Here is a 17957-nt window from a genome sequence, read left to right on the forward strand (position 1 = left end):
CTTTTCTGGACTATTCTCTGCTTGGTTGAGATGGTTTCAGAATTATATACCAGATACACAGCTTCTGTGGTCCAGAATTTATTGCGCCTTTACCAAGTAGTTTTGTAATCTGTTCATAACTGTAGCCCTCATTACGCAAAGTAATGGATTTAGACCTCTTCTCTATCGACCAGTGTAGTCTCACAGATATCGTAATGTTTATTTCACAAATTTAAGTTGAACTTGACCTAAAGAATGTTCAATAGCTGCGCAGCACTTCACTTTGTTCGCACCACAGATAATCAGCCTATTACTGCACAGAATACTGTGCAGCATACTGTTGCACATCTAGCCAATCACAGTCGTTGAAGATGTACTCTGATTGGTGGCTCAAAAACCTTCGGTCACTGGCCATTTGTATAATTGTAAATGTTTGCCAAGATTCTGGAATCAGTTTGTGCTTGTTCGCATTTCACAACATAAAATTTTCCATTTCATCGTGGCGCACTATGGCCATTGCATGCTCTAAGGGTAGCACATTGGTTACGATCGTTGTTCGTTCACACCGTATGGCCTGGTTTCCAATCCGTATGCAGGAAATCTGTAGAGACGTAGTAGTCCGAGTTTCCTTCATTATAAGTGACTGTTGGAAATTCACTGAACTCTGTACAATACAACATTACTCAGATTCATCCGAAATGACGTTTTAGATGCAGACAAATCCGATTTCGAGTCCTGAGCAAAGTTTGCATTTAAGAATGGGTTTTCAGTCTTAAATATATTTTTTCATTTTGAATTTAAGAGGGGAAACCCCGCATTTTTTGAATCCATTAATGCTAACTCAATCTGCTCGAAGAGTCCTCAACACATTCCTCATGGTTTCAACAGGATTTTACCTTGGACGTATTAGTTAAAAGTAGCAAATTTATTTAACTGTGAAAATAAATTGACCAGGAAACGTACTTAAAAAAAATACATACCTGATCAACTTCGAAATTAAAGACTTCTTTAAAATACATAGGTTGGGAGACAAGGAGGAGGTAGAACGTCCAACTCCTACAAAAGTTTGCTACGATGATGGCATACACTGGCATAGAAGTTAACATGGCTTTCCATGGAGTTGATTTTAGCTAAAAGAATGGAAGAAAACCATATTAATATTAAATTAAGTGGCTATTTTTAATATTATCAAAATGATCTCAATGTATTTCAGACCTTACCCATAATTCCGCCAACCTGGTGACTACAAATGAAATAGTGAGCAAAAACAAACCACTTAAAGGTGAAATGAAGCTGAACAGCTCAATGTTTTCCATTCACTTCATACTTTAACAACACTGCACTTTTAAATTTAACAAAATAATCAGAAATTTCGCTTATTTAATCAGATAACTGATATTTGAAGAGTAATTCAAATACTTATTACAGTTATTCAAATTACTTTTCGAATATCACCAGAACAATAATCATAGAGTAATGTTAACAAAAACAAAAATAATTTGTACATTATATCATTCAGGAACATGCATTATGTTGCTAAAAATCAAGTGGAAACTTGGATGTTTTAAAGAATCTTCTAGTGATATAATATTTAATAAAGTGGACTAATTTTTCAAATGGGGAATAATTTTCTATTTAATACTGACTGCAGACGTATTGGCCTGATTCGAAGCCGACGTTCCAGTTCATAAGGAAGGTAACCAGTGGGATTAAAGTCGATTCTCTGGTTAGCCCAACGATGCTTTTGCACAATGAAACTTCTAATCAGTCACTACAGACAGTGCAGTATCACATGGTTGATCTGCTTGCTTCTAGAGTGAACGCACTTGGTTTTGTACCTAGTCCTGACACGTGGATGGCAGGTATGGTTCTATTTTCCCAAATCTTAGCTGCATCTGAATATTTTGACAATATATAGAGTGTATATATCACAAATAATAATAGTAATAAATATACTGTATAGTGGTTATATATATTATATGCTACAATACAGAATTTCAAAACCTATGCCAGTCCGTTTATCACATAGTAACAATTAGAATAAAGGATATAATAAATTGAACAGTTTCTTATAGTCAGTTTACTTATGTTGTCTTTAGTATTTATATATTATGTTGTAAGATGTAGATCTTACAAATATAATGGAAATATCTATTTAGCTAAAATAAATCCAGGAAGGGCAATGGAAAGTGAAAATTAGTATTAATGCCCGAGTATTAATTTAAAGATAGTAAATACTAAGAGAGAATATTTAGGTTGAATGTATAAAAGGTTAAAGTTGGAAGAACACGGGATTAGTAATGGACAGTTTTAGGCATGGGAATTAAAATAGTGGCTAAATGGAAACAAGTAATTTCGAATAATGCAAGAGAGCTAACAGAGACAGAGGTCAGCACTAAAGGGGTGCCATTTGAGAACAGGCGTGAAAGGGTTGTGAGGGAAAGAACAATAGGACCGTGAAATGGAATTACGAAGCGTCTCTTTTGATCTAAGCCACCGTTAGAAATTAAACAGGAAATTAGTGGAGTCCAGTGTACGCGTCAAAAGAAAACGGCATCAGGGTGACTGATAGATTTGGGTAAGCTCGATATATTTGGCTGAGGTGTGAACACGAAAATGAGTGTTTTGCAGGTGACCGGCAACATGAAAGGGCCATACTTGGCATGTGAAAAAAATAAGAAATTTCTAGAGATGGGTTGGTTTGTGCGCTAGGGAGACAGCTGTGGCGAGTTGTTTTAGCAAATAGGAAGGAATGAAAAATTAAACAGTATTGGGATTGGTTAGAGTTCCTGGGGAGGCGTTCCAAACTTGAGGGAAAAAGGAAAAAATCGGGGGGAAGGGAGGAAGAAAGTGTCGATTCTGTATCTGACTTCTCTGTGATGAAAAGAAGAAAGTCGTGAGTTTGCGGGTAGAAGTGATTTTTTGGTGGTTGGAGTTCACATCTCGTAGTAGCAAGAGGAAGAAGAAAAAGAAAAGAGGAAAAAAAAAACGTGAGAAAAGAGCTTGTCCGGCATCGGAAGGCAGGGGCTAAGTTCAAGGTTAAGGTAAACGTGCAAGAAAGAAAGCCTGGTCTGGCATCGGAGGGCAATGATAATGGCCAGTTGTGCAGATAAGTGAGCCAAGAAGAGATGGAAAGCCTGGTCCGGCACCGGAAGGCAGTGTGCCCAAGAAATGGAAGAAAACCTGTCTGCCACGAAGGAAGGAAGGCTGAACGGAAAGAAATTGGAAGTAGTGGCCATTCCGGAAGGTAAGTCTGTCCCCATTTTGTTTTTGTTTTTTTCTCGAATCCTGAACTCAAGGACTCATAACCTAGCTCTGTAAGCAATTGAGTGATAGTCCTTTTAAAAAAGGACCATTCCTGTTGTATTAGGCAAGTTAGTTACTAAGGTTGAGACAATTTGTTATGAATGTTAATGATAATGAAATAACGAAGATGTGGTACAGGGATAAGCAAAGGGAAAGTAATAGTGTAAAGGAATTATATTTATAGGGGTAATACTGTAAGGATATGTTAACCTATATTAGTTTAGGCCAGGTGCGAATACAAGATAACATATCAGATGAGGTGTAAACAGAAAGAAATTTTATTAAAAGAGAAACCTCATGAGTAAAGAGGGATGCTTAAGATGGTAACTGGAGAGTAACTAGTGAACATTGAGATAAGAGGATACCAGTTGTAATAAATTTCATGTGTTAAAGGCTAGAAAAAAAATATAAAAGGAATAATAGAGTTGAATGAGTTTCACTGATGTAAGTGATGAAAATTGGTAATGTAAGAGAATGATTGAGTAATCATTGATGATTCATAATAAGTATAATACAAACTGATGTTAATAATATGTAAATCGAGAATAGTTGATGAGAGAGAGAGAGAGAGAGAGTATCGTACTAGTATGGTTCATATATATGGAAATTGGTATGCATATATATAATTATTTGTTTTTTATGTAAATGCTGTATATAATGTTCATTAAAGGTTTGTAAATTTTTTGTAAATAAATGTCTTTAATGTTCTGCTAACACCCGCTTTACGCACCCTAGAATTTTCTGTGAATTGCAGTCAAATTTGCGTTTTGTGGTCTGTTTGAGACCTCAGTAGGGTGGAGGTCTGGAGAAAAAAAGAAAACTAAAACAACCCCCACAATGTATAATATCCTCTTTGGAATTTGTTGAATGCCTTAAATCAGCTTCAACCTGTATTGGATGTTATCACGCAACGGTGATATCTAATGGTCCTCCTAAGTAATGAAATTCAACCTGGTGGGGGGGGCAATATATAAAATAGATAACCGGAATATAAAAGCACGCTGCTAGTAACGTAAAAGAATAAAGAGGCAAACGAATATCTATCGAATAACGTTCCTTCCATAGATAAGCAATTATCTTTATGGTTTTCTGGTAGGTCTCCGATTCTTCGGTACATTTTTCACATCTCCAAAGTAATTTAAGAAATCTTCATTACTCGCCTGTTTCTATTCCTTTTCTCGAAAGATTATATCATCGATGACTGATATTTGTTTTGTTTTGAAGAGGCATCTTCCAGTATTCCATTGACGCTCACTCGTTACAGCCAGCGAATTTACGTACGTACTTTGATTATTCCCGTTTAGAGACGATCAGTTTGCAGCGGACTTTACCACAATTGATACACCATGGAATGACCGTAAACAAAAATTTCTTGTTTTATGTAAACATCAGGTTTTGAGATGTCTTCTTTAAAATTCCGAATCATAATGCACGTTAGATCTGTAGTTCATACATGCAAGAGATGCTTAGGGCCATTTCTTCAAGATATTTTACTGAAGATGCAGTTTTCGTGCAGCAGGTATTTTTCTCACGTGTAAGATGGGTTGTACTGTTACTGCCCAAATGCATTGAAAGTTTTATTTCTTGCTTTGCAGTTATTCTTCTCGTGATACAAATGCAGTTGAGTTGAAGATTACTTTTATTCAGGGGCAGTATTAAGAGCTGCCTATAAATTGAGGTTCTTAATCAAGATCACTTCAGTTATTCAAGTTAAATTTTTCATTGCAAAGTACCAAATACAGTTGCTGCAAAATAATCATACACAACGAGGTGCAGTCTCACAAAGAACACTGTAAAATGTGATTCCCAAATGTGAGGAAAACTGTTGAAAAGATAATTGGAGATTACTGAATTTGTTTCCAATTTTCACTTGATTGTAATCATATATTATGGATGTTATTAACAAAATAATTCACCATTTTTTTGTGAAAATGGGCTCAACAAAATTCTCTGTATATTCTTTAGCTTCATCACAAACCGAAATAAAGTACGCATCAATTTGGTTTACAGGCCAAAGTGAGCAAGACAAAATAAACTTAATTATTTCTTATTCTGAAGGAAAACGAGAATAATATAATCAATATAATAATGATCAAAGCGAACTGATAGCGAAAGAACTTGCATAAAAACGACTTTCTTCGTAGTCACTAGTATTATCATTGCTGAAATCCAAAGTGGATGCACAACAGATTCCACTACACTGCATTTTCAAACTTCTTGATTAAGGTCCAGCTTTGTGGCACGGATAATCAGAGCAACCTTACAAAACATTAACTATACAAGTGACCAAGCACAGAAATACAAAGTTCAGCTACAAAATGACCATTAGAAACAAAATATCAGAATATGAAAAATAATCGTAATTAAAATAAGCAAGACTACAAATTAAGCATAACGTAAAATGACATCAGCATACTAGGACTGGCACTTGCACACATGTCCTTTACATAAAGAAGATAGATCAAGATGTCATCTCAATATAACCTGTCAATAGACCATAGGTCAAAGTCGATGTTGGGTGTCCAAAGTCACATTTGGGAAGTGTCCAGTCTCTTGAAACTAGGACCCGTCTTTTGAAACCCTGTAACCTCTAGAGCCTTGAGGACAGAGGGAGTACTACAAAGGTACCTTCCTGGGAAATGCCAACCAACCGTGTTCCAGATGTTCATGTAATCATGCTTAGATGAACACAAATGAAGGAATGTCTTTATTTTCCTCAACTTTATTTTAAATAAAAAAAAATAATAATAAAACATATTGCAGCTGAGTTTTTAGGAACGGATAACATTTCTACATTTTAATTTATGTTTAGAAACTTAAAGCTCCTTTTAGAAATTTAAACTTTATTCTTGTAGAAACTTGCAGAAATGAATAACGGCGGCATGAATAAATTTTGGTGCTACTCGCACAAGTTTCTGTGAGGCTTTGTAACGTCTATCATTTTCTTCCACGAAGACAATCTTAGTTTTCCTAACAAAATTCATATTTCGAAGATTTTATTATCAGTTTTCCACGCAGTTTCTTTAAGATGTCGAATTTATTTAAAATCTGTGTCGGATTTTTTAAAGTCAAGAATGTGTATACTTCCTTGTTGAACAATTTGGCGAATGTAAACATGCTTGTACTTGCGGCACGTGATGGAAGCGCACACTTCTGCGCTCACGTGACGAGGGGGCAGCGATCCTTTCATCTTATTTCAACGACGACCGTCGTATCCTCATATCTGTCGATTTCTATCTGTGACATTTGAATTTGATCGCAAAAACGGCCTTTGGAAAATAAATTCTATCTAAAATGCTAATAATCATTCATTTCTGGGAAAAAAAAAATATATAGGAAATTTACCATAATTGGTCCATGAGGCTGTTGTCATAGACATGAAAGCTGGGCTTGCTACTTAGGATTCTAAAACGCCGATGGAACTGACATTCAGGTGACACTCAATTGAAGTAGACTGAATTTCGGCGAAGTCCGGTGTTTCTGTGGCAGCCAAATCCTCTGCTTGTACCTTCATGATGGTGAGACTGTTAGTAACCCTGAGTATAACCCCATGTGCAAGTCCTGAAATACGGCACCCAAGCATACAAAAGATAACCACACAGGTGCAAACCAACGTAAGCAGGAGTCGAGGTGTGGCGATCACACCACACGGAGGAATGCTTCCCATCTGTGTTAACAGGCGATACTAGGTCGCAGATGACTCCCATCACCACCACTTTGCTTATTTGAGGCTTGAAGTGGCGGAATCCATGTTTAGTCTACAAAGCAAAGCTCCGGAAACCCCAATATCTCTTCCATCATGCAGTATGATTGAAGTCTTTTGAGGTTAGGTGAATATCAGATCCAATCTTCCTTACAATTCGAGGGTACAACTCCGAAACGGTATTCGCAGACCAGCCGCTAAATAGTCCACCGGACCGAACCGATTGGTAACTCTCAAGGAGACTTCCGGATCAGCTAGTGTACTTGCTGCATGTCCTCTTTCAGATGGTGACTGGACCGCATACACATTACTCGAGATTCCGAGTGATGTGTACGCCGGGCCATGTGTACACTATATCCAAAAATTTAATTTTTTCATACAGCATGTCCTCCCCACCTTTTCTTACTACTGAACACATCATGAATAGTCAAACTAACAGAACAAACTTATTTGCAAAAAGATCTAAACCTGCCAAACACTTCCTTCTTCATTTCACAAACATACATGGTCTCAGTTAAAATCTCAATGATGTTCACTTATGTCCCAAACCCCATGTACTTTTTTTTTTGACAGAAGCCCAAATTATCTGTTGATTCAACCACCACTCATTTCAGCTGTCTTAATTATTCACTGAATGATTTCTTTCGCTTCAAATGTGGTACTTATTCTTATATCCGCTCTGATATCTGTCAGAGAATTAGTAATTTAGAATCTCCTCTTTTCAATCTTCTCTTGCTTAAAATTTCTCTACCATATTCTGTAAAATTTATCTGTTGCCTCTATCGTTCTCCCAACTCCCCTAATCACATGGCACTCTTTGACTTAGTCTCTTTCAAACTTGACTTTCTCCAGTCCAACTTTCGTAACAGTGAGATAATTTTCTTTAGTGATTTTAATGTTTACAACTCCAGCTGGCTTCCATTTTCTAGTCACACAAACCGAGCTGGTTGTGAAGTTGAGGCTTTTGTCATTGCTAATGACCTTGTACAGATTGTTAATTTACCTACCAGAATACCAGACGATCCTAAACATGCACCCAACATGCTTGAACATTTTCTCGCAAACGATCCTTCTAAGTACACGTTCGAGGTGAATGGTCCTCTAGGCGCCTGAGATCACAACTTGGTGATGGTCTTTTCTCCAATGAAACCTTTCTCTCGTGACCATTCACACCTTAGTGTTTTTTGTCATTACAAGAATACAAAATGGGATAATCTGTAAGATTTCTTTTTTTTTTTCGGGGTCGAATTACCGTTTCAAATCTGCTGATGTCAACATTCGCTCAGATCGTATCAGTGAAATTATTCTTGTTTCCGCAAACGATCCTTTATTCCGACTCTTCTGTTTGAAACAAGCCTGTAGTGCAGGATTCGTTTGTATCTTTGCTCTCACAAAAGCAGCTCTTGTCTGGTGGTATATCATCCTGTTTTCATCCGAAGGATATTTTTTAAAGGTCCTATAGGACCCCTGCTTTTTTGGAAAAGGACTTTAAGCTCAGCTGTGAACCAGGGCTTTGTCCAATGACAGTTGCAGACTTCTCTGGCTGCTTCTATTTCAGAAATTTTTTAAGGTGCACTGCAGTGGAATTAATGATCTCGATCGATGAAGGTATGTGATAGCATGCCAGTCAACAGATTTCAAATATTGTAGATTAACAGCTTCCTTGATGAATTTCGTGGAAAAGATAATCTTACGTGTAGATTTGGTGAGGTGCTTTCGTACAGATGAAGAGTATATGTTGGTTGGAAGCTCTATCACAATAGCTGAACGGTCCAAAGAGAATTTAGATTGCGAGGGGGCGCTTCTAAGACCGATTATATTGTGAAATACCAGGTCTAGCCCCTAGGATCCTCTTGTTGGTGATGTACCGAGTTCTTTCAGACCGATACCTGATATCAGTTTTGTGAGCTCTTCTTACTCATAACTGAACTTTGGGAGGGACAAATGGAAGTCACCCAATATGACGGTGGGGAGAGGTGACTTTTACCTGAATCATGATACAACTGTACAGCTCGACCCTATCTTCTGGGCCTGGGGAAATGTAAATTACGACAAGCTGCAACTGGTATTCTGGATGTTGACTTGTTTTCTTTTTTGATATTGTGATAATGAAGGCCTCAAAATGTTCTGAGTAGCTCCTCACTGTATGGGTGATAGGAAGTCTTTCTCTTCACTCTGTACAATCCGCCTTACCATAGAATATTGTTCCCACATCTGGGGTGGTTCCCCCCCCCCCAAGCCTCTCTCACCATTCAAAAGCGGGCAGTTAAGTTATTAATGACGCATCTCTAACCAAATCTCTCTACACTGTGTCATAGACGTTACGTTTCTGCTGCATGCTTTTTCTATAGATGCTTCCATGGGCACTATTCTTCTGATTTGGCCTCTATAATTTCTCTTTCAAACGAGTCCAAACAAAAGTTTACTGTCCAACTTCAAACACACAGAACCAACTTTTCTTCTTCCTTATTTATTCCTTCTGTTTTCTGGAACAGCCTCCCTTCGTAGGTATTTTGTGATAACTACAATTTACAGAAATTGAAGTCTAAATTTTAAATAGCTGCTTGGTGCATTCTTATTAGATAGATGATCTGCTTTTGAGATGCATTCTTTACTGCATTTTGGATGCGAAAAAATGTGTTTTTCGATATGATGTTGTCCATCGGAATATCGGAAAGTTACATAAAATAAATGGGTTTGCAGCTGCAAAATCTCAGCACGATCGGTAGGAGTAGACCTCAAAAATAACAATGAATCGATCAGCATTCACTCTATTATTGATAACATAAATTGTGACTTTTCACACTACCAAATGATAACTTGCTCTCTGATATTAAGGCTAAACGTGCGTAACCGATGCCTTACATTTGGGACTTATCTTTCTCCACATTTACTGCTGAATTGCTGAAAATCGGATCGATCTGAGAACCTCCTATTCTCCCAAAAATTGCACCACTTACTGCGGGGCAAACTGCTTATCTCAGTTGGCAGGATTCCTTCCAGGGTGCACATTCATAATAAAGTTCACACATAGTCCATTGAACTATATCTTCTTTCGTTCCACTACTAGTATAACGTCTGCGAGCATTTCTTTTTGATTTCTCTGAACTTACCATTCCATTATTATTTTTGTCGCTTTAAATGAATCATTTAGAGTGGACAAGTTGATGCTGGGAAGCTCTATACTTGCACATGTCAAATTTTGACCCCGTACTGTGTCGCTCAAGCATTTTAATCCACCCCACTGAGTTCGTTCGGTTACCTGAGCTCTGGTGGAATGTTCGATGCTATTGTTAGTGATTGAATCACTATCATTTGAGATTTCAATGAGTGTTAAGCCCTCTGTACCATTATATACGTTTGCTAATTAGCATGTTGTCACGCTCATTTTCAGGTTTTCGGCATCTATCGTCAAAACTACAAATGCTCAGTGCAAGAAAAGTAAACAAAACAGTAGTTTAAAACTACTTAATTTACTTTTTTGTTATTTTTGATTTGGTACAAATTTATCTCGAATTAATCTTGTGCAGCAGCTTTTTTCAGACTGTGGAAAATGAATTCTAAAAACATAACCTGCAGTGTTACTGGGATTAGAATATACTTTGAAAACTGCCCCTGCAACGTCGTGCTCTATTTATTCTATATTTCGATCCGGAAGTATTCATTTTTAGCATTTTTTTGCGACAAATTAAATATAGTCATAAAATAAAGAATGTTAATTATAAATTTCGTACTCTTACTCTAAGTTATTAACATCTTCATGGGTTCGCAAGTAACCCGTATAAGATTAAGTGCAAAGAATATCTGCATGTTATAGACAAGAATCTTTCAAAAATATACTAGCTCACTACCATTGACAATTTAATATGAATAGAGAAATAATTTGGCTTTCTTGAAAAAAACACAGGTTGCTATTAGAATATCTTACTTAATCCCAGAATAAAGCAATTGCGAAGGTTATTGTCTAACTTATGCATAAATATTGATTCCTTAACTGAAATCGTTCTTGTCCACTACTATCGATTTTCCGAGTAGTAATAATAAGTTTTGAAGATGTAATTTCAACCTCCAGGATCAAGGACACGTGAAGGAAAGACAGATATTTCCAAGAAAATTGATAGATTCTTGAAAGCAGGAGGCAGACTGGAGAATGTTTCTGGTGAATACTTAATGTATAATTTTCTCCATTTTAGAACTAAGTATGATGCTATGGTTGCGCCTCCAAGCAAATGGTCTTGTAAGTTAATCTGGATATTAAAATGCTTTTAAAACACCATACAGTTTGTAAAACGGCATACAATTGGAAATGAATTTTTGCGAATTTATAAATTTTGACCAGAAACAAAATAATTTATTTAATTTTGTGTATGTACAAGAAACGTTGATGTTCAAAGCATACAACTTATTGTAGTTATCCGAATTGTGTGTGGGGGGACACAAATTGAATGATGGTGGAATCTCACCATTGAAGTAAGATACAAAAATCACGCGGCACAATATTAGGTTGTTGTTCTTGGATTTTTCCTGTGCAATGGCTACTTAGCCCATATTGCACCTATCAGTGTAGTTCATACTAGTTGTGTCGGCTTCTATGGACTCAGTCAGAAAGGGTCATATACCCCTATTCGTTTCAGGAAAGAGAAAAATTATGTAAGATTTGATTTTTCGCCTATGACATGGCCAAGTGACAATTCCTGTAAGTTTGGGAGAGATGAGTGAAATTAGACGGGAGTTATTGTACAAGGCACATTCCAGGGGTATATGTTTTACTGTGAGTGGCCTGTGGCTCTGCGTATGCTGTGCAGGGTCATTATCTGATACAGGAATGGGCCACCTATTATGGAGCAAAACCACAATGGGTGGCGTGCGTTAAAGTCACCTAGTAAACAGAATGAAGGTGGTAACTGCAGGACAAGATCTTCGATTTCCTGAATAGTAGTTGAACGATTAAGTGGAAGATAAATTCAGACCAAAATTACAGTTATATCAATCACTATAGGTCTGGTAATGGATTTAAGGAGGTTTGCAATGGAATGTGTCCTGGAGGGGGACTCTTGAATCCAATAGTATGGCTACTCCTTCATTAACACCATTAGTGTCCGATTTGTCTTGTCTGAAGATAGCATAATTTTTGACTGAAGGGAAGGCTTGGGGTGTCAAATTGGTTTCTTGTAAGCACATTGCAACAGAATTGGAGCAGTGAATTAGTTCAGGGATATCATCGATGTTGTTGCGAAACACTGTATAAACTTTGAGACCTTGCAGCATTTTGCCTATACTAATACTAGGAGTTAACTTCCTACGTGAGAAAGGCAAACTGTATACGAAACTTGCAATCTTGTCAGCGTTCATTTCAAGAAAAATATCTTTGAGAGACGGCCCCAAGCATCTCTCATATATGCGATACAAAGCTGACACGCATTATGATTTAGCATTTTAAGAGGAGACTTCAAAATCCGATGTGATCATGAGAAAAGAATTGCATTCATTTTCCTTTCCGTTTACTGTCGCTTAAGCGGAATTTTGCCGATGGTTCTCTGATAATGTCGATTGTCGTAGAATACTCCTACGGCTGACTGACAACGGAACAACAAAACAGTTCCTCTCGACAGACACTACGGCAGTTTATTACTGGAGAGGATCCTCCAAAGCTCCTCTGATTTTCGATTTGATAAATGCTACAGAGTCCAAATTTGCTCACACGTTTTTACTCTTTTCTTTACACTTTTTTGTAAATAAAAATGCCTAACTACAACAATCCATACACGGACTCAAAATTTAATGTTTTCACTATATCAAACTAGATTCACGATCTTAAAAGTTATTCCTTGTTTTTTCGGAGAAAAAGACATTAGAATAAAGAATACCACTAGAAGTTTTTTCTCCTCAAATACGAGAGCGCGTTTCTTTTTCCTTTTGGATTTCATTTGTGTTGGTTATTTCATGACTCGCAAATAATGACAATCTGAAGAACACATTGTCTTCCAGAAAATATTTTTAAGAGCAGAGAAAAATATTTAAAAAAACTACCTCCTATTTAATTCCAATCATTCTTTCTCGTCCCAAATTCACAGGGAAAAATTTATGCCTGCACTAACTTCCACCTCATTTACTTTCAGATGATTCCATTCTGCGCCATCTTAAGATGACTAACGTTACTCCCATTATTAATATTAATTTCTAACTAATATTAGTTTCTGCTTCTCCACTCCTGCCCCGCACACACGTAGCAATTCAACTCTTAGCGAACGGATTTTGATGAGATATTATATTTAGCTCTTTTAGAAACATCTGAGTCAATTTTACATTTCATTAATATCGGAGAAAAAAAAGCATATTTATTTTTTTAAACATATCTCGGATTATATTCAATGTTTTTGTTAAATTTTATAACTCCTCTACGCATTATGTTACATAAAATAAAGGAAAAATTAAAAAAAAAAACAAAATTCATTTGAACGTGCCCAAAATGTTTCACGATGCATATTTATCTTACTTGTTTCTATAATTTATACTGTTTCTAACTACGTTTCAGAAAAGTCTGACTGATTGGACCGATTAACAAAATTGGCTTGCCCGCATTTTTCTAGCATTTGAGCAATATAGGTTATAAAGATCGGCGTTTAAAGAAATGATGGCAGTTATCATTGCAATAAAGATTTCTATTTGAAAAGTTGTAGTTTCGCGTTTATAGGTTGTTAAATGTGAAAAGGAATGCCATTTACTATTAATCGTCAAAACTATGATTTTCCGTCAATTTTTGAGAACTCCAGTATTAGTTAAAATGAGGTTTGAAAATAAGATGTTGTTATCGTTGGATTTTCCCGTGCAATGGCTATTTAGGCCATATTGCACTTATCAATGTGGATAAATACTACTTGTGTTGGCTGCTATGGAAGGAGTTAGAAGCCAAGTGACAATTCCTGTAAATTTGAGCGGAATGTGAATGAAATTAAGCGGGAGTTGTTATACAAGGCACCTTCCAGGAGTATATGTTTGACTGTGAATGGAGAGGAAGTTGGTGAGGATTGTTACCTGGCAATAAGAATAAACGGAGTGTGACCTATTCGGGTTCTGGCTAGGATTACTTTTTGTCTACTTGTGGAGAAGCCCATAATTATGGTACAGGTTTAATTTCAAGGGATTTATGTATTTGCGTTTGCCACTGAAGTGTCCATCATCCTTTACATTTCAGATATGTATTTTATAATTGCTGAATGTAAAAGAAAAATCATTGGATTGTGCTGGATGGATGATTAGCAGCAGCATCTGCGATTTCATTCCTAGTATTCCAGTATAGACTACCGAGAACATCAGCAAATGACAACCTTTTGCTGATGAGTTTTAATAATGGATGAGCGTGTTTCGTATGGCTAATAGGGCACTCGCAAAGTGCCCTATTAGCCATACTCTAAAGGAGTATGGTATGCTCTTTTGGATTGAGAGATAGATATTCTTTTCTAGAGCAAGTTTTATGGTATATAATTTAGTGGTGTCACTATTACAATTCTGTGGGAAGTGATACAGAAATGGTAGTATCGAGGAGTACCACTACTGCATCTGTTCCACTCTCAGACTTCGATCCATCAATTAGACATTTTAGCGAAGTTAGGATAATATTGTGTATCAGCATGTAAGAGTTTTCGTATGTAGCTGCTTGATGTTAATGTCTAATAGAGTGTTTTCCCCATTAGTGAAAATAATTGTCACAAGACTCCACAATGGCAGACCATGGAGAGTCGGTATATCTGATCTTGGGGAGACTTTATAGAAGTTTGTATTCCTTTTTGCTAGTTTTGTAGCCTGATACCAGCAGGCTGAGTTGCCTGTGATGTGTTTTTGCAAAAGTCCGTAAACTGTGGTACTCCTCAGCAATACTCAATTAAGATGGGTCGACTGGCTTTGGATCTTGGTTGAGTAGTTCAGTAATAACATCTTTCTCCTGATATTTAGAGGAGCTTAACAGGCTTCAACATACAAAATTTGCACTGGAGATGTTCTTAAAGCACCTACAGCTATCCTAGGAGCTGAATGTTGAATAGGGTTGAGATGAGAGATAAAGGTCCAGCCGTGATCTGATTATGGTTCTATATAAGTGAAGAAAGATATAACGATCTGCTCCCCACGTTGCAGATAAGGCTCTGAGCATGTTCCGTTTTTTTTTTTTTTGTTTTTTTTTCTTTGATATGCAGTCCGGAGATGTTCAACGTGTTGTTGTTGGTTAAGCCTAGTAGGTAGACGAATACTATTTGGAAGAGTTCATTTGGATGGGTAACCAATTGGAGTTAAAGTTCAGAACGCATTTTGCGTCTGGTGGATGGCAGTAGATTTCTGACTAGATAGTCTATAACCGTCTTGTGTCATCCATATGTGGATGCAATTTATTGATATTTGCGGTTGTCGCTCAATGTAGTTCATGTTTTGGGAATGATAGGAACATCGGCATAAAAGTATGAATCCACTGTTTTGGGAATGATTTCGGGTACATGATTCACTCTATTGGCGAATAATGTAGCGCTGAGAACAGAACCCTGTGGGATTCCTTCTTATTGAATAAAGTTTTTAGAGATAGCTTGCCGATAACGAACTTCAAAGGATCTGTGTTGAAGGAAATTTTGGAGAAATATATTAAGTAGCCTCTCAGACTAAGAGAACGTAGATCCTTTAAGATGCCGAAACGTCATATGGTGTCAAAGGCTTTCTCAATATCAACACAGATAATGAAGAGATGTTCAGTTTTGATGAAGCATTCCTGATATTTGCTTCGGCTTTAATTATGAGATGTAATGATGATCGATTTTGTCGGAATCCTCTCTCCAATCGTATTGTTGTTTATCAGGTTTCGGGACTCAAGATGTCAAGTGAGACGGTGATGTATCATTTTCTGGGGGTTTTTTCTCAGCAGGTGGCAAGAGATATCGGTCTGTAGTTGGATTTCTCAGTTACAGCTTTAATTTTTTTTGAAATGACTGATCATAATCGGGTGAGGAAGACAACCGAGAAAATACGATTCCTATTGAATTTGAGATTTCTTGTCCATTCCAGTTAAGTAGTGCAGTTCATAAAGGAGGAAATTTACTATTTAAATATTTTATCTCCAGATCAGTCTAATATCAGTATTTTTATTAACTGTGGCGAATTTAATCAAAGATTCTTTTTTCGCTTTACGTCTAGTATAATGGGTTTTGTTCTGAGGTGCTTATAATTAATAAGATTGGAGGTAGTTGAATGTTTGTGGAATAGTTACATGCTTTGTTTTTTCTCTTTTTTTTTGCGTTTTGAAAATTTCATTCCACCGTCAATTTATTTTTCGACGATTTTTTACTTGATATTGCGTAATGGCAGCGGTCGCTGCTGTCAGAATCTGATTTGTGATGAGCTCAGTCATACTGTTCATGGAACGGGACTGGATGGTATGGCTGTCAAACGATATATGCATGCAGTATTTTGTCCAGTTAGCCTGTGAAAATTTCCATTTAATTGGATTATCTGTTGGGAAAGAATAGGTGTTTGAATTTTGCATATTAGCGGGTAATGGTCGTTGATATAAGGATCATTAAGAATTCCCAAATCTATATTTGGAAAGAGGACTGGAGAGCAAATGGAAAGGTCTCTGTAGAAGTTGAACCTGTACGTAAATGGGTAGAGATAGGAGAGCCAGTATTCAGTAATGTTAAATTCTGTCGTTCGATCAGTATTTCGATAAGCTTTCCTCGTCTTTGTCTGAGGTGGAGGAATCCAATAATGGATAGTGTGCATTAAAGTCTCCTAGTAAAAAAAATTGAGATGGTAACAGACAAAACAAGATCTTCGATTTCCTGAATGTATATGAATGATTAGGCGGAAGATAAAATGAAACCAGTGTGAGAGTGATACCAATTAAAGACGTGTGGCAACTTCTAAGAAAGTTTTCAATGGGATGCGTCTGGAGGGGACTCTTGAACTCAGGAGTATTGACACTCCATGAGCACTACTGGTGTCAACTCTATCCTGTCTAAATAAAGCTAAATGTTTGATTGAAAGGGAGATTTGCGGTGTCAAATTCGTTTCTTGTAAGCACATGGCAACAAATTTGTAACGGTGAATAAATTTATGAATATCATGGATGTTACTACGAAAAACTCTTCCATTGTATGATGTGTTCTATTATTTAGTTTTATAAGAAGATGTATGTGTCTGCTTTTTATGATTGGGTTGTTTGTAACAGTCAAGTTTTGATTTTCTTTTCTGGGAAAGTGGGCGTCCTGAATCATTGCTATCTTCCATATCATATGCATGTAATTCAAGCAATTCTTGACTGTATCCGAGCTTGAGTGTGGTTGGTTCACTTCAGCAGGATATGATTTTTGCAATTTTTCTGCTACTTTAAAATGGAATTGAGTATCATTGCTTTGGTCTACTGAGTGAGATTTAGATGGCAGCTGGATCGATAGTACTGATCGAGCCCAGTCTGTGATTGACATTGGCTGGAGAGATTGCTACTTCTGTTTTACGTGCTACTGATTGGTGGCTGAGGGTATCAGAAACATAACTGCTTTTTGCATGATTAATTTAATTTGTTTTCTTGCTTCTTAATAAAAGAAATTTATTTTCATATGATTGTATTTTCTCCCCTAACTTACAGAGATCGCAATCTTTAGAGTATGCGGGATCTTTCTCCTACAATTAGGACATTGCGGAGTTGTTGCCTTGCATTCTAATTGAACATGAGTTTTACATCTGTAGTTCGGACACGTTGCATCTCCGTGGCATGTCTGGGAATGACAAAATTTCTGGCATTTGTAGCATCTTAGGGGATTCGAGATAAAGGGCAGAACACTGCAGTTTAAATGACCTCCATTGACTGAAGCTGGTAGATTCGGTGTATTGAAGGTTAAAATTGTGCTACGTTTTGGGAGTAGGGTGTCGTATTTTAGTATTATGATTTTTTTTTGCTTACGTTACATTTTGAAGCTTTAGTTCCTGAACT

General features: G+C 36.8%; 1 protein-coding gene across 1 annotated transcript in view; it reads right to left on the reverse strand.

The window, feature by feature from the left end:
* The window catches only part of LOC150077417 (vesicular glutamate transporter 1-like), a 260722-nt gene that overhangs the window by 30806 nt on the left and 211959 nt on the right, over nucleotides 1-17957 (reverse strand). Inside the window, exon 9 of the mRNA XM_090385981.1 lies at nucleotides 960-1109. Coding sequence (XP_090242107.1) covers nucleotides 960-1109 — 150 coding nt within the window. The remainder of the gene's footprint in view (nucleotides 1-959; nucleotides 1110-17957) is intronic.

This window comes from Mastigoproctus giganteus, chromosome 12, assembly GCF_048544385.1.
Source record: "Mastigoproctus giganteus isolate SK-2022 chromosome 12, ASM4854438v1, whole genome shotgun sequence".
Classification (NCBI taxonomy): Eukaryota; Metazoa; Arthropoda; class Arachnida; order Uropygi; family Thelyphonidae; genus Mastigoproctus; species Mastigoproctus giganteus.